Here is a 26,584-nt window from a genome sequence, read left to right as displayed (position 1 = left end):
TTAAGGAGCACGACTGCCATCTGTCTAAAAAGTGTAACTACATAAATGTAATCCTGCTGCTACCTCCACTTTGCACAAAATTCGGATATTTCTTTGCTAAACAGTAAATTAAAGGTAGAAACCATAGTTGCTACATCCATTTTTTTTTAAACTTATTAATGATATATATACATGCATTCTTGAATGTAATGTATAAATGCCTCATGAGCAAGTTTAAGCTTGTTATACTCCAATGTTAATAAACAAAATGTTAACCGTGTTTTGAGGTTATGTATTGTTAACATAATTGTTTATATCATGGATTGGTCAGTCCTGGCATCCATAGCTATGAATTTGAAAGGTTACAGTTCTCCAGGCCCATCCCTCAGCTTTTTACCAAAACCCAGGCGGGGTATCTGCTTTGTTGTTTCAACTAAGGATTCCAACATTAAGAATGGACAGGAAACACGAGTCACAATGGAAGCAGGACTTTTATTAACTTTGTAGTAGATGGCACAGCAAGGTAGATCCCCCAAAATCCACCTTGACTCACAGCAAAAGGACTGTGTGTGTGTGTGTGTTTGTCTGACCATGGGTTTCTGCTGAATACCAATAAAGTAACAGTATGTAAAATTCTTGTGTACGTTGTCAACTATATTGAATTCTACATGTCCATATTAGTGTGAAGAGTTAAGTGGTACTCTCAAGTATGTTTATCTTTCAAAGGATGTGGTTGTTCATCACTGTTTGTGTATAAATCATAGTTGTACACACTATACGCGCTCCCCCATATGAAACCGATCTTTGATCCATGTTGGAACCCAGAAAATGACAACAGCATCAACATTGTCAATCATAATGATAGAAAAAACAGAACAGCATTTCTAAAATAAAATAATGTTTAAATGGGTAGAACTTCCATCTCCCTCTACTAACCCCATCCCAATATCCAATTATTACATGAAATAAAGTGTTGCTCCCAGTCCAACCTCCTTCCTTTCGTTCAAGGTCTTTCCCATTCATCCCAATCGAAAGCTCCACCAACTATCTCTGCATGCTCCCATCCTGATTTCCTTGTCTCAATTTTTCCTCTCCGCCCAATTTATGTCGCACTTCAACATGAATGAACACAGTCACTCACCACCCTCCTGGACCCTTCCAGCCAGTCCCAATTCACTCCCTCCCACCTAGCCATAAACCTTTGATGATTGCGGATGTGAAAGGTCTGGATAGGTATAAGCAGTGTAGCTTCCACCATATTGCATCCATCTCATAGGTCTGCAAACATCTAAGGGTTATGGCTCAGGTGAAGGGGTAAGGAGCCCATTAGAATGGGCTGTTGCGCCATCTTTCTAAACCCCCCCTGCTCTAACATGACCTCGGATGTCCCCCTCTGTATCATATCTCCCCCGACTCCCTCTCCCCATCTGAGCTGGAACGTCTATCCCTCTCTAGCGACAGAGATCTCTCTCTTTCTCTCCCCCTGGCCATCATCTCTGGAGAGGTGGATCTCTCCCGGTCTTCCCTCGTCATGGGCTCAGGCCTGTCGTCTTGCTCCCGGGAGCGGGGTGGGCCCTCTCCTCCGCTCTCCCTCCATCTCTCCTGGGAAGGGGAGCGCCCTGAGGGTGAACGCCCAGATGGAGAGCGCTGAGATGGTGAGCGGGGTTCTCTGTCTCGGGTGTGTGAGGATCTGTCCCTGGAAGACCTGGGTAGAAGGAAACAGATCAGGAATTGGTAAAAGATCAAGCACCCGATGATAGACAAACAAAATGAAACCCAGACAAACTGTTTGGAAAGAGCTGGTTCGTATTCATTAGGGCACACACAGTATAGCAAAACATTTTACAATGTAAAAACTGGCAAAACCAGGCAACCTGGTAAAATAAATAAGGTAGTTGTACCTCCCTGTTTTAATCTAGTTGCCTGATTTTAGTGACATAAGGGCTTTGTGGGTCGTGTTCATTAGGGCACAAGGTACGTAGAAAAACATTTTTCAACGGAAAGAAAACATCCAAGTTTTTTGTTGTTCAGGCAACCTGGTAAAATAAAAAAGGAAGTAGTACCTCCTGATTTCATTCAGTTCTAGTTCTAGTTGGTGCTTGATTTTAGTGACATAAGGGCTATCTGCCATTTTCTAAGTATCACATCAAAGTTCCTGTCTCTGTTCGGGCCTCACCTCTTCCTCTTGCTCCTGTGAGAGTGTGAGCGCGAGCGATGCCCATCTTTGTGTCTATGCTTACGCTCCCGTTCCCTGTCCCGCTCTCCTCCTCCCTCCTCCCGGGGACGAGAGGAGCGGTGTCGTCTCGAGCGATGGGAGGATGAGCTGCCTCCCTCCCTGTATCGTTCACTGCTTCTTGATCTTGTCCTGTGAAAAAATACATCAAAGTGTATTGTTAAAATACAAGAGAACGAGCATTTTGAAGCATTTGTTTGATGTCTGAACAAGTCAGATTTAGCTCACCTCCGACGATCTCTCTCCCCCTCTCTCTTTCTCTCTCCCTCTCCCGTACACGTTCAGTTTCGCGCTCCCTCTCCTTTTCCCTCTCCTTTTCCCTCTCCCGTTCTCGCTCCAGCTCCCACTCCTTTGCGCTCTCTTCCTCCTTTTCACGCTCTTCCCTTCTTCTCAGACGCAATCCTTCTTGCTTATCCATAACGGCTTTCTGTAGCAGAAAAAAAAAACATGTAACTAAGTACACAAATCCATCGCAACAACTGTGCTCAGACAACTCAGGTTTTACACTTCCTGAAAAGCAAGGTAAGCGTCATAACTAGTGATATCCTACTCGGTTCTGACTACTGATATGGTGTGTCTCACCCGTAGCCTGTCCAGCTTCTCCCGGATCTCAATGAATCCCAGATGCAGTTTGCCTCCGAAGTGGTCAGCCAGGCGGCGGTCATTGTCATGGAGACCTAGGTAGGCGGAGCACACCTCGCACACCCGGAGCTTCTGCTGCTGGAAGCTGGACGCCGGCATCGAGTTCCTGTATACGTCCTGGGAGAAAGCAACAGTAAACCAGACTGACGTTAGAACTAGGACACTGTAAAGTTCTTAGTGCGTATGTTGCGGTGTTGAAGACTAACGTTAATGAGGACATAGTACACAAATGCCTGACCCACTTTCAAATGACTGATATTCACTGACTTTTGGGATTATTTTGAGTGCACATGTGAAATTCCTCTTATACCTGGCTGTTAAACATCTAAGAGGGCTTGCTGAAACAGGTTTGTATATACATACAAATACACATATATAAAAATGTTTTAACAAGTTCATCTTTATTTAATCACAGTACAATTCCTAGCTCCTATGATTGGTTGTGACCACAACCATCCTTGACCCCCTGCCAACTGACCTCTGCCTCCTTCTTCATTGTGCGAGTCTTCTCCACCTTCTCCAGGACCTCCTGTGCCTCTTCCACATTGCCCTCGCCCCCCAGCTGCTCTGCCCGAGCCAGCAGCTTACCGATCTCCTCGTTCAGCTCGTGGACCCGCTCAGCCTGTTGATACCAGAGAGAAAGGGTTAGAATTATGACACGGTGACAACCAGAGCAACAAGAATCTCATTTTAATTACAGTTTCTTATACACGGTTGAAATGTCATTTTCTGAAATTAATCAGATACATTCATCTAGAAAAACCAGGAGAACAACACATACCATGGAACTGGATTCCAACTATAGTGTCAATTCACCTAATGAGCATGTGGGGAACTATCTAAGTAAGACAAACAACAAGGGTTGGTCACCTTGGCGGCAACCTCAGCGCTGATCTCATCCTGCGTCTCAGCCAGTCTCTTTTTTGCTAACTCAGTCCTGCGGTCACAGTCACCGATGAACGACTGAAGGTGCTCAGCAGCCTGCGGTGACAGGGGATGATGAGGAGAGTTTAAAGTCGCCAGATTAGAGAAAAAGCATCAATAGATATTACATGGAGACAAAACAGAAGAAAAGAAAAAGAGGGAGAGAAAGAGACAATCCGTTGATCAACAGATCACATGGAGTTTGCATGCAGAGGAAACGTGTGTGTGTATGTGTGGTAAACATGTATACTGGGGTAGGTGACAGTCCAACGTGACTCACATCAAGCTCAAAGAAGTACTCCTGTTGCTTGGATGCGATCTCGAAGTCAGCCCTGAGGGCCAGGTCGTGGACCTTCACACACTCTCCCAGGTCCATTCTCTATACGACGACAAGAAACATCCATTAAATCATTCACTCAATGCTGTACCCAAGTCCTGTACTCTGGAGTGCAATTGACATTGTGTTCTATAAAACACTACTACACACAACCATTGTGACAAAGACAATTTCTCACAAACTAGGGGTCACGAGAGAACTCCAAAATACAATAAATACATCGTGCTTGGTTCATAGAACCGGGGTTACGTCAGTAAACTTCGTAGCCGCTAGATGTGATTGTAATAAACAGCGGTTACTGTTTTCTTCCTACAAAATGTGGACCTATCTTTAGGACCGTTTAAGCTACGAAATATTATGATCCCATCACTGAAAGATAAGACTCTCAGGAACACGTGCGCTTGTTTTGTTTCCCTCTACAATGGCAGGACACAATAGAACAGAGTGGACAAGACCAGGCACTAAATCAATGAAGATGTTCTTTTCTACACAGAAGAGCATAAAAAATGATTGCCTGATGATCTTCTGAACTTCCCAATAGTTCAAACCTTTCTTCAGATTGAAATACTGATTTGTAATAGACTGTCTAAGCCCCAAAGAATTACAAATGTATATATCCAAATATGGTCACGGGCCAAAAAAAGTTTGGGATCCCCTGGACTAAGTAAGATGTCATGTACTCACAGTGCCGGAGAGAATGTCGTGAGGACAGGAGTCCAGCAAATGACTCTTGCAGACCCGCTCATCTGTAAATTTGATTCTCTGGCGCATGGTGTCCCCTACACGAAAATAAATCAGACAAGGGGAGAGAGTTAGTGAGCAGAGCAATGTCATGTCAATCGCAAGAAGCAATAGCTGTGTGCATACCAGACACCACCTTCCTATTATCCAAAATTGTGATTGCGGTGGGTGCGGATGCCCATGTGGATCATTCATTCCTGAAACCAAAACTAGATTAGCTTGCTAAAGTTAAACTAGCTATCTGTCCAACGTTAGCTGTAGCCAGTCAGTATCATCTCGTGGGCCAACAATATCCCAGCTAGCAAACATCAACAATGTGACAAGGTCTGAAACGGAATGTTCCTTGTGTTTACTTTACTGTGAACACAACAAGTAGTTAGCCGTCGTTAGCATTTAGCCATTTGTCCCCCAGGCTAAGGTAGCTTAGCTAGCTAACGTCAGATAGCATAACAACTAGTTAAAAACATTTACTCCGAAACATCGAGCGACACTGAAACAATGTAGCTTGTCGTTTACTCACCATCTCTACTTGTGCCCATCAACTGGTCCAACATCGCTCGCATTTGCGCTTGAGCCGACATGTTTCTTGTTTATGTCACCGATACTACACGCCGATGGTGTCTGCTGCATGCAGCCTCTACCACAGGCCTCTGACGGCTCGTGGACGTCGAACAACTTTTCTCAGAGAACCTCAAGTTCTCGTCACGAATAGTTTGAAACAAACTAGCTCGCTAAAACCTTTTCTTGAGACCTTCCACCACCTTAACGTTTATAATTATCAAGTTTGTAATACAAATTTACAATGTAAATATTAGGTAGCTAAACCTATTCCGAAATGTTTCCCGTCCCCGTTAGTCTCTCAACTCGAAGTATGGCGAGGGGACAGTATGCTGAGTGGCGGGCAGTGTAATTTCAAATTCGGATTATTGAGGTAAACCCGAAGGTTTTTAGGTGGTTGTGAGACCAACCACAGTCCCTTGTTAGACCGTAAATATCATAGACATATTCTAACGTATTTATTAAATCGGTGTCCTTTTCTACTTCCTCCTCTTTCCGAGCGCGCTCTGCCTCGAAGGAAATGCTGGTTGGTTGAACGGCACAAAATGCTGCAGTTCTCGCGCGCTGGTTGGCTGAATGGCACATAACGTCATTTTGATCGCTCTGTCGTCAGATATCGTACGCATTTCTATATTTTTTTTAAGAAAAAAGCGCTATAATAAATGTTAGCCAATACTAGCGCAAGTAACGCAAGTACAACTGAATACAAGTACAGGCGCAATCAAATCAAATCAAATGTATTTATATAGCCCTTCGTACATCAGCTGATATCTCAAAGTGCTGTACAGAAACCCAGCCTAAAACCCCAAACAGCAAGCAATGCAGGTGTAGAAGCACGGTGGCGTGTGTGATTGAAATTGTAGCATAGATGGCATATGAATTCACATCGGCCTAAACCGGACAGTGTGTGAGAAGCACATAATACAACAAGTCTGGAATTATTTATTCTATATATGACTGTTCATACATTGTGATTTACATGTATTTATTAATATCTTATTGTTTAATCTTTGCTGTCGTCATAAAATGCATTTGGCATTCGGCCAACACCACGGATAGACATACGTCCTGAACACACCCATAATATTGCTGTCCCGCCCACCCCAAACTGGAAAAATGGCGACAGCTGTCCTGTGGCTCTCACGGAACCTCGTATCGAGGAATACGGGGTTAGTAAGCCGTAACATCGTCTTGAAACCGTCTAACACAGCGAGACTGAACCAATGTCGAAATGTGGTATCAACAGCAAATGGCGGTGTTCAACCGAAGCCGGATAAAGTGAGTTTCCATGCATGGTCAAGTCGGTTAGTAACCCTACACATAATGTGGGAGGTTCCTGAATCTTGGAGCAGATTGACAGCAGTCTTTGCCAATCACAGTTTAAGGAATTTGGAGAGACAGCTGCGCGAGCCAATGAACTTGTGTATATGTGATACGGAAGTAATTTGTCATTATTTTAGCCACTTTTCGTCGAAAAATTATACTATTAAGCTAATATATACATGTTTTATGTAATAAAGTATTGGTTTACACAGAATATACTAGTGTAACATTAACACAACTATAAATACCATGGGGTATTGGAGTGTCCATTTTTAGGTCAACGACCATATCAATTGATTTAGCCTGTTTGTGGGATATAAAACATTTCAGATTAATAATTTATTGCATTATGAGTATGGGAGGGGGGGGGGCTCGACCCCAGGCGAAGGGTCCCCCACAACACCCTAGGTCCCGGCGGCCACGGCCGGACAGCATTGCGGCGCCTATGGGAGGGATCTCCTCTGGGCCCCGAAGGACGGGACAATGATTGATTCAGGAGAGCAGCAGGAGGCGACTCACCCTGCTCCTGTACAATGGACCGAAGACAGCTTTTTAACAAAGATACTTTTTAACATGTTTCTCATGTCTTAAAAATGTTTTACCTTTGTTAAATAATTTGTACACATTTTAACAACATGTACTTTTTAACAAATTCAAATGTAACATTCAATTGCTGTGTTTCATGCTTTTATGCCGTTTTTATGTGTAAAAATGATGTCCAAAATATTATTATTATTATAATTTTTTTACCTTTATTTAACCAGGCAAGTCAGTTAAGAACAAATTCTTATTATATATATGAGCTGTTTTAAAGGAATTGTGATACTCATAATTTTTCTTTTAGAAAAGTTTTAGTATGGCACCCTGAGAATCTGCATTTATTATTGTGAATCAAGGAAATTGTTGAGGATTTATGCATTCTGAAAAATCCCATGTGATCTTAACTGAGGCTTTGAACCATATACTGTGTATGATGCTTGATGTGGTCATGTTTCTGTATGATGTTAGCGGTTTTAGTTAATGTAACCTTTTTTCAGATTGTAGATATTCTGAATTTCTTTCTTTCGCCCCTATCACCCAGATATCCTTCGGCCTTATCCGCATGACCGCTGTCGTGATTCCCTTCCTGTACGTGGGAACTCTGATCAGCAAAAACTTTGCGGCTCTACTTGAGGAGCATGACATCTTCGTCCCCGAGGATGATGATGATGACGACTGAACCTAGGTCAGTGATGAGAAGAGAGGTATTGATACAGCTATTGACGTATAAAAGGCTAATAACATTACTAGTCCCATGTGTGACACATAGGTTCAGGAACCTCCCACATTACTAAAACATCTCTTTAATATACTATTGTCCCTAACAGTAGTTTAGAGTGCATACGTGCAACATCTTATTTACATAATGGTATGTACCTAATCCAAACAGTCATGTTGGAACATGTTGGAACATGTTGACATGGTACCAATGATTATCTAAAAGAGAATGAAGAGAAATAATACAACTGTGAGATTTAATGACCATTGACATTGCTTGCATTTTCATTCCTTCCCAGGGTGCTTTGCAATAATGATGGCATGCCACTATGAGGAAGGAGAGAGAGATGCCCCCTACAGGAGAAGATTGCCCTCATCATGATCCACCTCCCCATCGCCTTTTTTCTCTCTCCACTCTTTTAGTCCCACTTTCACCTCCTTGCCACGGATTACTACATATTATTTGATATCATTGTGAGGTCACAGCACAGTCAGACTTCACTTTTGCATGTGTCTTATTATTTACTCAATAAAGAGTCTACGCGTGTAAAAAATAACAACACATTTGTTGGGGTATGTTCTTTGGTGTTATTTTGTGGTTGTCCCTGTCATTCTATAAAACATGCATTCTTTGGTCTTATAACTCCAACCACAGCCTAGCCTGGAATCCAGATTGATGTGCTCCATTTCAGCATGGTTTCACTTTGTTATATGTTGAAACACCATATCAGTTTGGAGAATTCCAGGCTAACCACAGCCAGCCATAATGAAGAACAAACTATTGTATGGCTTCCTGGCTCTTCACAGCAGGTATCCAACTATCCATCCACCAACGCTATCTCTTCCTGCAGTGCTGCGTTCACCAGTCTTGGGTGTCTCTTCCCCCTTCCTGCAGCGCTGCGTTGGCCAGTCTCAGGTGTCTCGACTCCCCCTCCTGCAGCGCTGCGTTGGCCAGTCTCAGGTGTCTCGACTCCCCTCCTGCAGCGCTGCGTTGGCCAGTCTCAGGTGTCTCGACTCCCCTCCTGCAGCGCTGCGTTGGCCAGTCTCAGGTGTCTCGACTCCTCTCCTGCAGCGCTGCGTTGGCCAGTCTCAGGTGTCTCGTCTCCCTCCTGCAGCGCTGCGTTGGCCAGTCTCAGGTGTCTCGACTCCCCTCCTGCAGCGCTGCGTTGGCCAGTCTCAGGTGTCTCGACTCCCCTCCTGCAGCGCTGCGTTGGCCAGTCTCAGGTGTCTCGACTCCCCTCCTGCAGCGCTGCGTTGGTGTCTCGACTCCCCTCCTGCAGTCTCTTGGGTGTCTCGACTCCTCTCCTGCAGCGCTGTCTCGTTGGCCAGTCTCAGGTGTCTCGACTCCCCTCCTGCAGCGCTGCGTTGGCCAGTCTCAGGTGTCTCGACTCCTCTCCTGCAGCGCTGCGTTGGCCAGTCTCAGGTGTCTCGACTCCCCTCCTGCAGCGCTGCGTTGGCCAGTCTTGGGTGTCTCTTCCCCCTTCCTGCAGCGCTGCGTTGGCCAGTCTCAGGTGTCTCGACTCCCCTCCTGCAGCGCTGCGTTGGCCAGTCTCAGGTGTCTCGACTCCTCTCCTGCAGCGCTGCGTTGGCCAGTCTCAGGTGTCTCGACTCCCCTCCTGCAGCGCTGCGTTGGCCAGTCTCAGGTGTCTCGACTCCCCTCCTGCAGCGCTGCGTTGGCCAGTCTCAGGTGTCTCGACTCCCCTCCTGCAGCGCTGCGTTGGCCAGTCTCAGGTGTCTCGACTCCTCTCCTGCAGCGCTGCGTTGGCCAGTCTCAGGTGTCTCGACTCCCCTCCTGCAGCGCTGCGTTGGCCAGTCTTGGGTGTCTCTTCCCCCTTCTTGCAGCGCTGCGTTGGCCAGTCTCAGGTGTCTCGACTCCTCTCCTGCAGCGCTGCGTTGGCCAGTCTCAGGTGCTCCCTGAGGTCCCTGATCTCCAGCTCACTGCGACCCTTCATTCCAATCAGCTCCACGTACACCTCCTTGTAGCGGTCACACAAACTCTGCTTCTCCTAGAGGGGGGTCATAGACCAACACAGAGGAGACCAGTAGAGTGACATTTCTTATCCACATTGTTGTGTGTGTGTGTGTGTGTGTGTGTGTGTATGTAAACACGTATAGTGGTTGAATGGTTGTTCTGGAGTGGAACAGTAGAAATGCCATATGCAATTACCTTAGTGTTTGTGTTTATGGTGTGCTATCAGGATTTTGTAAGGGTTGATCATGTGGATACAGAATATACCAGTAGTACCTTAGTTAGAGACTGCACTTCATTCCTTAGACAGCCAATCTCCTTTTGTAGGTACTCGGCCTCAATCTCCTTTGCTCGTAGCAGCATCTGGAGGGCAACACAGATACATCACTTTAGTATTTTTGGTCATTTAGCATTTAGTGATGCAATACTCATCAATATGAAGATTATTCCATAATTTCTTCACCAGTATTGTGACAATGAATGAATAGTGCACCGATGTCACTGATGACCAGTACTAGTTGTTCTACATGGTTATTTTTAGGACCCCAGCAGCACGTCATTGAGGCAAGTTTTCAGGATTTTGAATGAATCTGTTCCAGCCAATAGATGGCAGCATCTGGAGGACAACATTACAGCATGACCAATCACCAATGGCTGGCACAAAACTACACACCAATCAATAGAGCAACTCCGATGTAAGCCTTGCTTCCAATCAGACCTAGTTTCAAATACTAATTCAGGAATTTCCATTACTTTTCAATACACTTCAAAACAAGTATTCAGATCATCTTTATTTGAAAAAACAAGCAGTTGAATATTGAAATGTGTTTGGAAATACTCAAATACACTCCAATGCATAATGCATTTAACCCAGGTATTTGAAATATGTATTTGAAAATACTATCAAATACAAATAACCATTCAAATACTCAAATAGAAGTACTTGTTTTAGGCTGAGAATTTGAAAATAGTCATACACAGAAGAAGGCATTTAAATAACAAATGGTCAAATACAACATGTACTTGAATCCGGTTCTGCTTCCAATACAACTAATCAGAATGTCAAACTTTATTCTTACTTCCAATTCCGAGGGACTGCGCTCACAGTTGCCAGGGGAGGCATTTCCTAACCTCTGACCTGTGATGAAGTGGCGCATGCGGCTGATCTTCTCAGTCAGACGAGCCTGCAGTTCCTGAGACAAACATGAATAAGAAATAAAAATACTTACTACTATTGCACTGTGTGACAGTATGGTACATTGCTTAAATTGATAATTAGAACATTCATTAGATAATTCATTTATTGTTAGTTAGTCTCATGACAGACTGCTCGCTCTCACTCTCTCTGCTCTCTTTCTTTCTCACTGCTCTCTCTCCCCCACTCTCTCCTTCTTCTTTCTCTCCCTGCTCTTTCTTTCTTTCTCCCTCTCTCCTCTCTCTCTCTGCTCTCTTTCTCTCTGCTCTCTCTCTCCCTCTTTCTGCTCTCTGACCTGGTTCTCTCTGCGGAGCTGTTCCATCTCTCTGTCCTTCCAGCTCAGCTCTGTTTCTCTGTCTCCTCCTCTCTGCTCGGCCCGGTTCAACTCCAGGCACTTCTGGGAATATCTCTCTGACAGAACGTCTAACTCACTGTGGAGGGCATCAGCCTGGGGCCTGTAGAGAACCAAGAACACATGTTTAACACACATGCATGTGGGCATGTCCGCACAGATGCATGAATGCACAACCACACTGATACACAAGCACAGGGTGGATAGTTATCCCATTAGAGAAAACTTTCTCTTCCACATTCTTTTGGTGCCTTTCACTTTGATGTGTGGCTAAAGAGAATGGATCTCACGTCTGTCCTCTGTGCGTAGTATCCATATGGCCACCCCCTTCAGTCATCCTTCTGGCTTTCTCCACCTCCCTCTCCAGCTCCTCCCTGTGAGCCTCCTTCAGGGCCTCAACTGCTATAGAGCACAGAAGTGGCATAACATGACAAGGAAAAGAGAAAACATTGAAGTGAAGAGGGGAGGGACAGGACACAGGAGGGTAGGTAATCTGTTCCACAACAAAAGTTGCTTTGTGACATCATCCCTATAAAAAGTGTAATTATTCACATAACCCTCTACATGATATTACACAGTACTCCCAACAGGTCTCTCCTTCCCACCTTGTGCCGTGGCCTGGCTCTCCTCCTGCAGTAGGCTCTCTCTCTGTCTCTGCAGCTCTCGGACCTCCCTGGCGTGGCTTTCCTGGAGCTCCATCAGGTCCCTGCGGTGGGCCGCCTCCATGGCCTCTAGACGCTGGCCGCAGGGGGCCCAGGGGCCACACAGACTGTCCACCTCCATCCCCATCTCCACACGCTCCTTACGCAGACACTCCACCTGCTGCCTGAGTGATAGCGCCTGAGAGAGAGGGAGAGGAGGGGGGTCAAGACGGGGATAGAGAGGGGAGGAAGATAGGGGAGAGATAGAAAGAGGGAGCAGGAAGAGGGTTGAGAGAGAAAAGAGTGGGAAAGAGGGGAGAAGAAAGTGGAAGTGTGAGACAGAGAGAGAGAGGGAGAGGAGGTGGGTCAAGAGGGGGATAGGGGAGAGATAGAAAGAGGGAGCGGGAAGAGGAAAGGGAAGAGGGTTGAGAGAGAGATGGAGAGAGAAAATAGTGGGAAAGAGAGGAGAAGGAAGTGGAAGTGTGAGACAGAGAGAGAGAGACAGAGACAGAGCGAGAGAGAGAGAGAGAAGGACATGTGAGAAGGGTGAGGAAAGATTCCCTAAATTATTCATTATGTATATTGAAAACATCCTCTCTGTTTCTATAATACCTTTACAAGACAGTTCTAAACCTTATGATTATTAAATGTTAAACACTCAAATGAACAAATAACTGTTTTACATCTACCTCCCTCTGAAAGGCTGTTGCACTGGTCGTCTGAATCGTCTGATTAGGAATCGTCTGATTGGTCTGATTAGTCTGTGCACCAATCAGAGACAGCGCGCTCATCTCCCTGAATGTTAGACTCTCGAACTCCACCCACTTATTGTTGACGTCCACGTCCATGGTGTGAGTGACAGGTACAGGTACGCCGGCTTTCTTCAGATCCAGAGAGTCCCATCTGCTGCCCATCTCTCTGAAGGGGATCCCCCCCTCAAACCATCTGTTCCTCTCCTCCAATCGCTTGGCTTGCTCTCTGTCCCAGCCCTCTCCTGCCTCTCTCTGACTGTCTGATGACATGTTGGGGGAGGTGTCATCTAGATCCGGGGCCAAAGAGTCCATTTGACAAAGGTTGGAGGTGGAGATAGTGGTTTGAGGGTCGGTGTCTTCACAGGTGAGCACAGAGGGAGGCTGGCGAGACGACACAGGCTGAGAGTTTTCTCTTTCACTGTCTGACCGTCTGTGATATAATAATGGGGACCATAGGAAAAGTGTTTCAGATATAGTTACATGGTCACATTTTTTACTCTTATTATTATTACATTTGTACTCTTAGTATATTATTACATTTGTCTAATTGTCCTCTTGCTGCTTCCAATTCCATTCATTATGTCGTAAAGTAATTATGTGCATTTCTGTTGTGATCTTAGGCCACACCAGTCCAAGTGCAGGACTTTGTCTGCGTCTGAAATGGTACCCTATTATATTCCCTGTGATGTGCATTCATTCGTTTGGACCAGGACTAATAGGAGCTTTGATCCAAAGTAGTGCAGTAAATAGGGAATAGGGTGCCATTTCAGACACAGTGCCACTTCAGACACACTTCCATTTCAGAAACAATGTCCTGCACTTAGACTGGTGTGGCCTAAGATCACAACAGAAATGCACATAATTACTTTACGACATAATGAATGGAATGCAATTTCAGACACAGTGTCATTTCAGACACACTGCCATTTCAGACACAGCGTCATTTCAGACACACTGCCATTTCAGACACAGCGTCATTTCAGGTTATATCCTTCCTGTTTGGCCCTGTCCGGGGGTGTCCTCGGATGGGGCCACAGTGTCTCCTGACCCCCCCTGTCTCAGCCTCCAGTATTTATGCTGCAGTAGTTTATGTGTCGGGGGGCTAGGGTCAGTTTGTTATATCTGGAGTACTTCTCCTGTCCTATTCGGTGTCCTGTGTGAATCTAAGTGCGTTCTCTAATTCTCTCCTTCTCTCTTTCTTTCTCTCTCTCGGAGGACCTGGGCCCTAGGACCATGCCCCGGGACTGCCTGACGTGATGGCTCCTTGCTGTCCCCAGTCCACCTGGCCGTGCTGCTGCTCCAGTTTCAACTGTTCTGCCTTATTATTATTCGACCATGCTGGTCATTTATGAACATTTGAACATCTTGGCCATGTTCTGTTATAATCTCCACCCGGCACATCCAGAAGAGGACTGGCCACCCCACATAGCCTGGTTCCTCTCTAGGTTTCTTCCTAGGTTTTGGCCTTTCTAGGGAGTTTTTCCTAGCCACCGTGCTTCTACACCTGCATTGCGTGCTGTTTGGGGTTTTAGGCTGGGTTTCTGTACAGCACTTTGAGATATCAGCTGATGTACGAAGGGCTATATAAATAAATTTGATTTGATTTGATTTCAGACACAGTGCAATTTCAGACACAGCGTCATTTCAGACACACTGCCATTTCAGACACACTGCCATTTCAGACCCAGTCAATGGAAAGACTCACGGTGTGATGTCTGAAGAGTGTCTGGGCTGGATAGTCCGTCTCAGCACATTAACCCACTTCCTCCTGATCCTGGAGGTCGAGGCTGACAGAGTGAACACTACTTTCTTTGTCTGGTTGAGATCAAGAGATAAAGAACAGAGAAAAGCCACGTCTGAGGGGTTACAAACAGAAAGGAACTAAAGCATATTGACACCTAGACTGCATCCGAAATGACACCCTATACGATATATAATGCACTACTATATGGGCCCTGGTCAAAAGTGGTGCATTATTTATGGATGGACTAGAATACCATTTCAGATGCAGCCCAATACTGTAGTAGTAGTAGTAGTAGTAGTAGTAGTAGTAGTATTAGCAGTAGTAGTAGTAGTAGGCGGAGTAGTAGCAGTAGTCGTAGCAGTAGCAGCAGTAGTAATAGAAGTAGTAGTAGTAGCAGCAGTAGTAGTAGTAGTTCTAGCAGTAGTAGTAGTGGTAGTAGTAGTAGTGGTAGCTAGTAGTAGTAGCAGCAGTAGCAGCAGTAGTAGTAATATTAGTGGTAATAGTAGTAGTAGTAGTAGTAGCCAGGAGTAATAGTAGTAGCAGTAGCAGCAGTAGTAGTAGTATTAGTGGTAGTAGTTGTAGTAGCCAGCAGTAGTAGTAGTTGTTGTTGCAGTAGTAGTAGGAGTAGTATTAGTGGTAGTAGTAGTAGTAGCCAGTAGTCGTAGCCAGTAGTAGTAGTGGTAGTAGGTAGTAGTAGCCATTAGCAGTAGTAGTAGTAGTAGCAGTAGCAGCAGTAGTAGTTGTAGTAGTATTAGTGATAGTAGTAGTAGTAGTAGTAGTAGTAGTAGTAGTAGTAGTAGTAGTAGTAGTAGCAGTAGCAGGAGTAGTAGCAGTAGCAGTAGAAGTATTAGTAGTAGTAGTAGTAGTAGTAGCCAGTAGTAGTAGTAGTAGAAGTAGTAGCATTAGTAGTAGTAGTAGTAGTAGTAGTAGTAGTAGTAGTTTTAGTGGTAGTAGTGGCCATTAGTAGTAGTAGTAGTAGTAGTAGTAGTAGCAGCAGTAGTGGTAGTAGTAGTCGTAGTAGTAGCAGTAGTGGCCAGTAGTAGTAGTAGTAGTAGTAGTAGTAGCCAGTAGTAGTAGTAGTAGTAGTAGTTGTAGTAGTAGTAGTAGTAGTAGTAGTAGTAGTAGTAGTAGTAGTAGTAGTATTACATGTAGCAGTAGTAGTTGTAGTAGTAGTAGTAGCCAGTAGTAGTAGTAGTAGAAGCAGTAGCAGTAGCAGCAGTAATAGTAGTAGTAGCCAGTAGTAGTAGTAGTTGTAGCATAGTAGTAGTACATGTAGCGGCAGTAGTAGTTGTAGTAGTATTAGTGATAGTAGTAGTAGTAGTAGTATTACATGTAGCAGTAGCAGCAGTAGTAGTTGTAGTAGTATTAGTGATAGTAGTAGTAGTAGTAGTATTACATGTAGCAGTAGCAGTAGTAGTTGTAGTAGTATTAGTGATAGTAGTAGTAGTAGTAGTAGTAGTAGCAGTAGTAGTAGTAGTAGCAGGAATAGTAGTAGTAGTAGTAGTAGCAGTATTAGTAATAGTAGTAGTAGTAGCAGCAGCAGTAGTAGCAGTAGCAGTAGTAGTAGCAGGAGTAGTACTAGCAGCAGCAGTAGTAGCAGTAGCAGTAGTAGCAGGAGTAGTAGCAGCAGTAGTAGCAGTAGTAGTAGTAGTAGCAGTAGCAGTGATAGTAGTAGTAGTAGTAGTAGCAGCAGCAGTAGTAGTAGTAGTAGTAGCAGTAGCAGGAGTAGTAGCAGTAGCAGTAGAATTATTATTAGTAGTAGTAGTAGTAGCCAGTAGTAGTAGTAGTAGAAGTAGTAGCATTAGTAGTAGTAGTAGTAGTAGTAGTTTTAGTGGTAGTAGTGGCCATTAGTAGTAGTAGTAGTAGTAGTAGTAGTAGCAGCAGTAGTGGTAGTAGTAGTCGTAGTAGTAGCAGTAGTAGCCAGTAGTAGTAGTAGTAGTAGTAGTAGTAGCCAGTAGTAGTTGTAGTAGTAGTAGTAGTAGTAGTAGTATTACATGTAGCAGTAGTAGCAGTAGTAGTTGTAGTAGTAGTAGTAGTAGCCAGTAGTAGTAGTAGTTGTAGCATAGTAGTAGTACATGTAGCGGCAGTAGTAGTTGTAGTAGTATTAGTGATAGTAGTAGTAGTATTACATGTAGCAGTAGCAGCAGTAGTAGTTGTAGTAGTATTAGTGATAGTAGTAGTAGTAGTAGTAGCAGCAGCAGTAGTAGTAGTAGTAGCAGGAATAGTAGTAGTAGTAGTAGTAGCAGTATTAGTAATAGTAGTAGTAGTAGCAGCAGCAGTAGTAGCAGTAGCAGTAGTAGTAGCAGGAGTAGTAGTAGCAGCAGCAGTAGTAGCAGTAGTAGTAGCAGGAGTAGTAGCAGCAGTAGTAGCAGTAGTAGTAGTAGTAGTAGTAGTAGCAGTGATAGTAGTAGCAGCAGTAGTGGTAGTAGTAGTCGTAGTAGTAGCAGTAGTAGCCAGTAGTAGTAGTAGTAGTAGTATTACATGTAGCAGTAGTAGCAGTAGTAGTTGTAGTAGTAGTAGTAGCCAGTAGTAGTAGTAGTAGAAGCAGTAGCAGTAGCAGCAGTAATAGTAGTAGTAGCCAGTAGTAGTAGTAGTTGTAGCATAGTAGTAGTACATGTAGCGGCAGTAGTAGTTGTAGTAGTATTAGTGATAGTAGTAGTAGTAGTAGTATTACATGTAGCAGTAGCAGCAGTAGTAGTTGTAGTAGTATTAGTGATAGTAGTAGTAGTAGTAGTAGCAGCAGCAGTAGTAGTAGTAGTAGCAGGAATAGTAGTAGTAGTAGTAGTAGCAGTATTAGTAATAGTAGTAGTAGTAGCAGCAGCAGTAGTAGCAGTAGCAGTAGTAGTAGCAGGAGTAGTAGTAGCAGCAGCAGTAGTAGCAGTAGTAGTAGCATGAGTAGTAGCAGCAGTAGTAGCAGTAGTAGTAGTAGTAGTAGTAGTAGCAGTGATAGTAGTAGTAGTAGCAGTAGTAGTAGTAGTAGTGCAGATTTAAGATCTTCATTTGATCAACTCTTTTGTTGCTGAGAATTTTCCTGCACAAGAGGAAACGTAAACTTGTAGTCTAGTCAAGGTTTCAAAAGGCTTCTAAAGTTTTTAATATCCACTTTAAAATGCCAGGCTTGTTTCAACCCCTACAAAAAAATGTTAATTAATTATAATCCACACAATAATTCACATTTCCTTTTGCTGCAGGACTATTGTCCTGCTGTAGAAAACTGGCTCAAATTAGGGTACGGCATTTGTAGTAGTAGCAGCAGTAGAAATAGTAGTAGTAGCAGCATCAGTAGTAGTAGTAGTATTAGTAGCAGAAATAGTAGTAGTAGTAGTAGTAGTAGTAGTAGTAGTAGTAGTATTGGTAGTAGATGTTCAATGAGAGAAAAACCAGGAAGAACACACATGTATCTGGAATCCATAGTTCTTCTCCACGTCAAAGTCTTGGACGTTCATACAGGACGTCAGGTCTATCTCTCCATCCAGGTCATCTGACTACAACAGACATGGAGGAACTGGCGTGATACAGACTCAGAAATACTTCTATGGGTATATAATTGGGGAACTGATATTGCAGATATAGGAAATGGCGTCACCTCCTCAGCCTCAGAGTCCATGTAGAAACTCAGTGCAGCGTCCCTCATCACAAACCAGTGTCTCCTCCACTGTTAGAAACAGAAGCCGAACAGACTCAGTCAAACCAGTGTCTCCTCCACTGTTAGAAACACAAGCCGAACAGACTCAGTCAAACCAGTGTCTCCTCCACTGTTAGAAACAGAAGCCGAACAGACTCAGTCAAACCAGTGTCTCCTCCACTGTTAGAAACAGAAGCTGAACAGACTCAGTCAAACCAGTGTCTCCTCCACTGTTAGAAACAGAAGCTGAACAGACTCAGTCAAACCAGTGTCTCCTCCACTGTTAGAAACACAAGCCGAACAGACTCAGTCAAACCAGTGTCTCCTCCACTGTTAGAAACACAAGCCGAACAGACTCAGTCAAACCAGTGTCTCCTCCACTGTTAGAAACACAAGCCGAACAGACTCAGTCAAACCAGTGTCTCCTCCACTGTTAGAAACACAAGCCGAACAGACTCAGTCAAACCACTGTCTCCTCCACTGTTAGAAACACAAGCCGAACAGACTCAGTCAAACCAGTGTCTCCTCCACTGTTAGAAACACAAGCCGAACAGACTCAGTCAAACCAGTGTCTCCTCCACTGTTAGAAACACAAGCCGAACAGACTCAGTCAAACCACTGTCTCCTCCACTGTTAGAAACACAAGCCGAACAGACTCAGTCAAACCACTGTCTCCTCCACTGTTAGAAACACAAGCCGAACAGACTCAGTCAAACCAGTCACACTTCAAAATATTCAAAACACTGCTATTGTTTTGAATGATGCTTTCCTCTATTTGTTCCAGTTTGTTCTAACACATGGTCACGTGTGTCATTTGCAGTGTTACCTCCCCATTATCATCCAGTTTTGACATCCAGCCCTTTAGGTCAGACTGTGTTTGAGTACTTTCAGGTAGATCTCTCTGCCGTGGTTTAGAAGATCTGAGGCCCTTTCTAGTTTGATTGTCTGACCTCTGTAACAAATGGATTATATGAATAATGGTTATATGATGGTACTTACAGTATGAGTGACTTGATGGCAGACCTTTTTTTAAAGTACTCGAAGGTATCAAGCGTATCACCTGTGGCTGAAGATCAGTTGTGGACTGGGTCCGGGACAGTCGTCCATCCTCTGAGTCGCAACATTTCTCCTTCTCTTTCTCCCTCCTGTCTCTCCCCCTCTCTCTGCCTCTCCCTCTCTCATCAGACTCAACCCTCGTACTGCAGTGATCAGATTCCTCTACATACCTACAATAGAAGAAAAGTTAGAGAAATAGAGACCAAGAGAGAGACAATGAGAGAAAATCCTGAACCAATAAACTGTACATCCAGTAGGCCCTTACAATATGCTGTACCTGCAGTAGGCCCTTACAATATGCTGTACCTGCAGTAGGCCCTTACAATATGCTGTACATCCAGTAGGCCCTTACAATACGCTGTACATCCAGTAGGCCCTTACAATATGCTGTACATCCAGTAGGCCCTTACAATATACTGTACATCCAGTAGGCCCTTACAATATGCTGTACCTGCAGTAGGTCCTTACAATATGCTGTACCTGCAGTAGGCCCTTACAATATGCTGTACCTGCAGTAGGCCCTTACAATATGCTGTACATCCAGTAGGCCCTTACAATACGCTGTACATCCAGTAGGCCCTTACAATATGCTGTACCTGCAGTAGGCCCTTACAATACGCTGTACATCCAGTAGGCCCTTACAATATGCTGTACCTGCAGTAGGCCCTTACAATAGGCTGTACATCCAGTAGGCCCTTACAATATGCTGTACCTGCAGTAGGCCCTTACAATATGCTGTACCTGCAGTAGGCCCTTACAATACGCTGTACATCCAGTAGGCCCTTACAATATGCTGTACATCCAGTAGGCCCTTACAATATACTGTACATCCAGTAGGCCCTTACAATATGCTGTACCTGCAGTAGGCCCTTACAATATGCTGTACATCCAGTAGGCCCTTACAATATGCTGTACATCCAGTAGGCCCTTACAATATACTGTACATCCAGTAGGCCCTTACAATATGCTGTACCTGCAGTAGGTCCTTACAATATGCTGTACCTGCAGTAGGTCCTTACAATATGCATAGCAATTTATCATGCTTCCTCTGCCCTCCCTCCTCCCTCTCTCTCTATAATGTCCCTCCTGTCGCCTCTCCAGTCTCCCCACTCACCTGGGTGTCCTGTGCCTCTGGTCTCTACGTGGGCTGGGGCTCTGGGTCCTCCTCCTCGGGCCCAGTAGCACCTCCGCCCCCTCTCCCTCTGACCCCAGGTCCAGTCTGGGGATGTCGGCCAGAATGACGTAGTCCTCTATGGTCATCCCCTGGGAGTCCACTGAGGCGGTTCTCTTGGGCTCCTCTCGGGTCAACAGGTACTCCAGGCCCCGCCTTATATTACTCTTGCTCCTGTCACTGATTGGTCTGTCATTAATTTCCACGGTCGCAGCGTAGGGTTTCAACGAATTGGCAAGCAGCTGGGAGTCGATGCCTAGTCGTGGTGGGGAGGAGCTACAAGAGAGGGCAGGGCTTAGAAGGGAGTGGGAGGAGCCACACCAGGAGCCTGGAGGGAGGCTGGGGTTGATTTTAGGGGGGTGCATCTCTGTCCGTTCCTCTCTAGCGACCCTCTCTGGTCTCCTTGAGTAGCTCTGTGCTGTGTCAGGTCTGGTGTCGCTATGCTTGGTTTCTGTTTGGGGTGAATGGCTGTGTGTACCATAGCCACTTATAGGGGGAGAGCATTCCCAACTATCACGACTGCGAGTGGTTGGAGAAGGGTTTTTATCTGTTCTGGGCCGGGGGCTTCGAGACCCTTCGTAGGAGTTTGGCTGCAAGGCTGGAGAGTCACGTCGAGAGATGGAGTCAAGATTTTTGTACAGTTTTTCAGAGTCCAAACTGTGACTGTTTGAGTTGTGGGAGGGACGTCTTGACTCCCTTGACTCCCTTGACTCTCTTGACTCTCTTGGCTTTCTTGAGTCTCTTGGCTCTCTTGACTCTCTTGGCTCTCTTGACTCTCTTGACTCTCTTGAATCTTGATCACGCCCATTGGCGTAATGCTCTGTTTTACCATTTCTTATGTGGGAGGAGTCAGTGTGTTTGTAGGAGGCCGTGTTTCGAGACGGGGAGGGGTGGAGAGACACGTCAGAACCTCGTCTGTGAGAGGGACTGGACCGTCCTGACTGATGGCGAGACAAGGAGCGAGATGAGTTAGATGGAGCGTGAGAATGAGCGTGACTTTTGGAGTGGGAGCTTCTACGTTGGGAGGACTCAGATCGTGATTCAGCAAGTTTATACCGGTTTGGGCATGGGGAGCGAGGGCTAGGAGACTGATCTTGAGAATCAGTGCCACCACGTCTGAAGTTGGAATGACAGGTGTATCTCTGCGGAGACTCACTCCTCCAGGTCTCCTGCTGGAACGTTTCATCGCTTCTCCTCTGGGAGGGAATTCCAAGATTCACGTTCCGGTAGGGGATGGAGGCTTTGGGTTCTGGGCTGTGGTTGTTGGGGAGCGGATGGCCCCTCTCATAGTACCGGTAAGGCCGTTTGGATACACCCTCCACCTGAGCCTGGGGACCACCATCAAATAAGGCTTTCCTGTCCGGAGAGAAGTTGCCGTTTTCTCCTCTTGATCCTATAAGTGAGGAGCAGGGACATGGCATGGTAGATCATCCATTTGATTGAGCCCCACTCAAATGGAAAGCAAAGACACATTTAAATGTTTAACTGAAAAATGACAATAACATTTTGAATTAAAATAGAATTGAATTAAAATTGTAGCAGCAGTCCCAGACAAAATGTCTGTCTGTAATACTGTGAGTTGGTCTGACCTGAGGGTCGCCTGAACCTCTCCCGACCTCTCTCCTCCATCAGTGAGCTGTGTGGTGGTCTGTGGGGAGAGGGGTCCACCCGGGTCATCTCTGGCCCCGTCACACAGCAGCCTGCTGGGGTACTAGAGCCACTTCTCCCTGGGTCTGGCAGGAAGTCCCACAGGTCCTCCTGACTGCTGGGTGAAGATATAGAGGGAGGGCATGAGGGACATTGGTAGGGGTACACACTCTATGAGTTTGGCACAATGTACTGTAGAACTAGTTTAAGAGAAATCACCACCTGATTGTAGAATTTCATTAAAATATAATTTTTTCAACTGTTCATTAAAGTTTTATAAATCACTTTAAGTATACCTTAATGTAGTGTTACTAAAATCAACTGCCAATGACACTCACACTCACCTGTGTACCGTGTCAGAGTCACAGATATTGAATTCCCCGTCAGTGCTCGGAGTGTGATTTAGGCTCTCCTGATAGGTCCAGACGCTCCTTGTGACATCACTGTAGCTGGTCACCTCCGACAGGAAGTCATGGTTGTCCTGATTCGTGGAACGGGACACATTTCGCCCAATCGTTAATAATTCAGAGAATGTTAAACTGGTCCATGGCTTTGTCAATTCAGCAAACCATCTGAGATGTGTAAAAGGTACTTTTAAGGCTTGGTGCACAAAGTATGTCATTATGTTGTGTTTTCAGACAGTTGCATAGTAACGTGAAAGTACAGTTGGAGACAAATCAAACAAATTCAAACATGCTGCAGTGTACAGGTATCTCTATGGCAAGACAGTCATGACCTAGTGTGACCAATGACATTACAATGCTTAAAGATTAATTAAACGAATGAGTTGAAACCACTCTCAAGGTCAATTCAACAAGCATGTGAGAAAGCACCAACAAGTAAAGTAAACAAACTTCGGACAAAATGGCAGCCTGTGGAATAAATGAAAAGAAGCTAACTTTCCGTATAACTCATCACAGCAAAAACAAAATGCTAACTTCTTACTACACCTGCTTGCAGAGCTTCCTTGGACGTCCCTTTACAAATCTGCTGTTAAGACAGGCTGCAAGTGGCAACAACAACTTCTCTCCTCCCTCTCCCCCTCTCTCCTCCCCCATCTACCTATCCTCTCTTCACCTTGTCTACCTGAGCTAATACATTAGGCCGGCAAGGACGACGGTAACACAACCTCTCCCTGGCCTTGCTCATCATTATTTCATTGGTCTGCTGCTCTTCCACAACCAGAATCCACCCATCCTCCTCTCAACCCTTTCTTGATCCCTCTTTCATTTCTTGCCCTCCCTACAACACACAAAAGCCTTTCTTCTCTTTTGACTTTTGATCTCCGTGTTGTGTTGTGAGCAGGCGTGGATTTCTATCTAGAATATTCAGTTATTTTGAAATGAAAGGATTATTCAAATGAAAATAAAGATTAGTAGAAGTGTACTTCTGGTTCAGGTTCATCCATAGAGCTGGTGTTGTGAATGTGGGTGCTTGTGTGCATGTGGTGTTTGAGCATATTAGATTACTCCAATGACAGTGAAGATTAGTAGAAGTGTATTTCTGGTACAGGTCCATCCTTAGAGTTCAGTTGAGTGGGCTGGTGCTGTGTGTGTGTGTGTGTGTGTGTGTGTGTGTGTGTGCGTGTGCGTGTGCCTGCGTGTGTGTGTGTGTTGTGTGCGTGTGTGTGTGTGTGTGTGCAATGTGTTATGTGAGCGGATTAGATTACTATCTTTTCCCCCAAGGAATGCAAATGAGCTTTTCATTAATTAATGATAGAATAATAATATAATCAAACGCCAACCTGTGTGTTCGTCAGTCCTCATCACACCTACAGTGTAGCTTATATTAGAATTACCCCGCTTGGTGGCTTTATTTGTGTTTATTGCATCATTATGTTGTTTAATATGCGCCTTTGTTTCATTCAGAAATGGTTACTCCTCGTACTGCCACTTGGGAAGATAAAATGAACGTTTTTGGAAGTGTTTCAAACGTATACCACAATTTACTGTACAGCAAAGGTAATAATCCAGACCTTTTCCAAACCCAATAACCCTTAACAGTCATTAGCCGTCCATCGTCCATTTCCCTCAACACTAGCCCCTCCTGCCTGTCTCACCTGTGAGGTACTGTTCAGGTGCATGTGTCCCGGGTGCAGGCACGAACCACAGCGGGAGGGGTCAAAGGTGTTGGGTTGGAACTGGTGGCAGTAAAGGTCGTCAGCACAGAGCGGCATGATAGATCCTCAGATCAGGTGAACACCCCTATTTTACTCTGATGGTACGGCCCAGTGCAATGATGCACTATTACAAAATCCACCTACACAAAGGTGGTACATCCTGATTAGAGGTGGGATAACCAATCAAACCATATACTGTATAGACAGCACATAGTAATGCAGTATGTCAAGAGTAACACTATACAGACGTAGGAACTTAATTTGAGTCAGTTTACTACAGCAGGAAAATAATTCTGCAGCAACAGGAAATGTGAATTATTATGTGGATTATAAATCATGGACAGTTTTGTAGTGGTTGATACATTTTTCTTTTGGGCAAATCTAGTCTGAAATGTCAAAGTGGAAATTACTAACTGATCAAATGAAGATTTTACATCTTTAGAATTGGCATTCTGAAGCAGAATATGGACCACATCGGTAATTTGCATGCATTGACCTGTAGCGGTCTTTACACTGTAATGTAATTCAATACAATGCTTCAGGTAGTAGGTAACTTCATCTCATGGTTGTAGCCAAACAACATCCTCTGGGTTCCTTGAGGTGAAGCAACAATTACTTAAGACGGCGACTGAGTGAAACAAAAACCACTGCGGATGGAAGGCTATACCTTTACAGCGCTGTACAAAACTAGTTTGACACACAATACTATAACCATAACACAGTAACCTACAGGCATTTAGTTCATAAACGAAACACAAAGACTCAAAAGCCCAATCTGTCTTTGCCATGCTGGTATTATGATATTAAAAACACTTCAAATGTATTTCTAGAATTTTTAAATACCTTACGACTGTTAACTCCAAGTTCATTTTTATCTGCAAAGTAACCAGCACAGGTCATACACTTCATACTCTCAGAACTCATCCAAGTCTGGGTGAAACTGGCGTGGGTATAACTGCCATTGTGGCTCTGTCTTTTGTCATGTTAAACATCAACTGACTCTCATTGGAGCCAACATGGCCCACTGGCCCCCAAAGGTGTGTATCAGATGTCATCAGCTTTAGAGAGGGAAATTTGCAACTGGCTCCACTGGATAGATGTCATGTGGTGGGCCTGTTTTACAGATGGCTGCTCTGAGGGTTAGAGACAAGCGCGAGCGGTCACCTGTAAAACTCTGTTTACTAGAACAGGCACTGCATGGTTGGACAGGCATAGACTGGACCATAGAGTGACCAATGTTGCAGGGCAGGTCGGCTAGTAGAGTATCTATGTTACTACCTACCTGAGGAAATGAAAAGGAGTATGTACAGCATCAAGCCTCACATATGTAACCTGTCTAGGGGCCCTTTGTGTGTGTATAGAATATAATATCAGCTGTGCTATGCTGAAAACAGAGCTGTTTCCATAGATATACAGTCAATTGTATCTCTCGTCCACTGGGGGACAGCAGTGTCCAGAGAAGCCAGCAGAGGGGGCCAGAAGTGTCATCAGGATCGTACTGGGAGGCCAGGAAGCACACACAGGCACACATACGCATACAGGAGAACATACACACACACACACATTGACAAAGACAGACTATTCCCACAGTCTCTTAGTGGATCATATACTCTCGCTTGTCATTCACGCTGCATGCTCAGCGTAGACTGTAGACTATAAAGGCTGTGTATTTATAGATGTACTGTATATTTAAATAGGTGAAGTGAACACTGACTGCTCTGGATCCTGTAACAGGGCCCATTTATCACTGTGTGGAATAGTCTCAATTCAAGCTCAAATTAGCTGTACCAAAAGTTGCGTGTGATTAATTGTACTCTCAGATATTGTAGTTTTGAAAAGTTTACCTGTAATAATACTCTCAGAGAATTTAACCCCAAAAAATCTTTCAAATGAAATGTCACCCTCAGGATATTAATAACAGCATGTTTGGCAAGAAAATGTTGCAGGGAGTTATTTCTGCCCAAATCCTTTTTCCGCTGAGCGTCCTAGTTGCATAGATACACTCTGTTGCTCAGGCGACAGTTGCCATGGTGAAAGGAGATTTAGTAACCATGGAAATATGATCGCCAAAGAAAAGTTCATCATCCCACCAACTTGAAGTTGGCATGACTGACTTCTATAAATGTAAATAGATTGTATTTTCATGAATGTATCTTAGAGTGATTCAACGTTCTTAAATGTGCATATCTTTGGTAGTAGAATGACTCGTACAGGTCAAACGCAAGGGTGAAATAGAACCAGATCATCAAAAGACAATATTGTAAGTACCGTATAAAAGCATTCAGAGAAAATGTAATTCTCCGAAATGACATTTCATGC

The 26,584-nt window shown here is 44.6% G+C and overlaps 2 protein-coding genes and 1 pseudogene across 3 annotated transcripts; 1 reads left to right on the top strand and 2 right to left on the bottom strand.

The window, feature by feature from the left end:
- Positions 1 to 451: 451 nt before the first annotated feature.
- LOC115141406 (putative RNA-binding protein Luc7-like 2) lies at positions 452 to 5,935 on the bottom strand (annotated as a pseudogene).
- Positions 5,936 to 6,494: 559 nt separating this feature from the next.
- Positions 6,495 to 8,554, top strand: LOC115141411 (essential MCU regulator, mitochondrial-like). 2 transcript variants are annotated; one of them, XM_065001444.1, is made up of 3 exons: positions 6,495 to 6,692; positions 7,819 to 7,981; positions 8,294 to 8,554. In XM_065001444.1, exons 1-2 carry the CDS (start codon positions 6,531 to 6,533, stop codon positions 7,954 to 7,956), a joined length of 300 nt encoding a protein of 99 aa, XP_064857516.1. In that variant the 5' UTR covers positions 6,495 to 6,530; the 3' UTR covers positions 7,957 to 7,981; positions 8,294 to 8,554. The 2 variants fall into 2 exon arrangements, with proteins under 2 accessions (XP_064857516.1, XP_064857515.1); XM_065001443.1 differs by having other exon boundaries at positions 6,496 to 6,692; positions 7,819 to 7,962.
- A 769-nt stretch (positions 8,555 to 9,323) lies between these two features.
- Positions 9,324 to 24,322, bottom strand: LOC115141407 (TRIO and F-actin-binding protein-like). The gene is made up of 16 exons (XM_029680234.2): positions 24,206 to 24,322; positions 22,491 to 22,627; positions 22,089 to 22,261; positions 21,656 to 21,892; positions 20,443 to 21,097; positions 19,333 to 19,498; positions 18,234 to 18,302; positions 18,043 to 18,132; positions 14,609 to 14,718; positions 12,841 to 13,333; positions 12,116 to 12,350; positions 11,801 to 11,912; positions 11,454 to 11,613; positions 11,043 to 11,156; positions 10,240 to 10,326; positions 9,324 to 10,000 (listed from the first exon to the last, which is right to left on the bottom strand). The coding sequence occupies exons 1-16, from the start codon at positions 24,320 to 24,322 to the stop codon at positions 9,854 to 9,856; spliced, it is 3,102 nt and encodes a 1,033-aa protein (XP_029536094.2). The 3' UTR covers positions 9,324 to 9,853.
- Between the last annotated feature and the right edge of the window lie 2,262 nt (positions 24,323 to 26,584).

This window comes from Oncorhynchus nerka, linkage group LG15, assembly GCF_034236695.1.
Source record: "Oncorhynchus nerka isolate Pitt River linkage group LG15, Oner_Uvic_2.0, whole genome shotgun sequence".
NCBI classification, from domain to species: domain Eukaryota; kingdom Metazoa; phylum Chordata; class Actinopteri; order Salmoniformes; family Salmonidae; genus Oncorhynchus; species Oncorhynchus nerka.
Note: the sequence above shows the minus strand (reverse complement) of the source record. Positions and strands in the feature narration are given on the sequence as shown.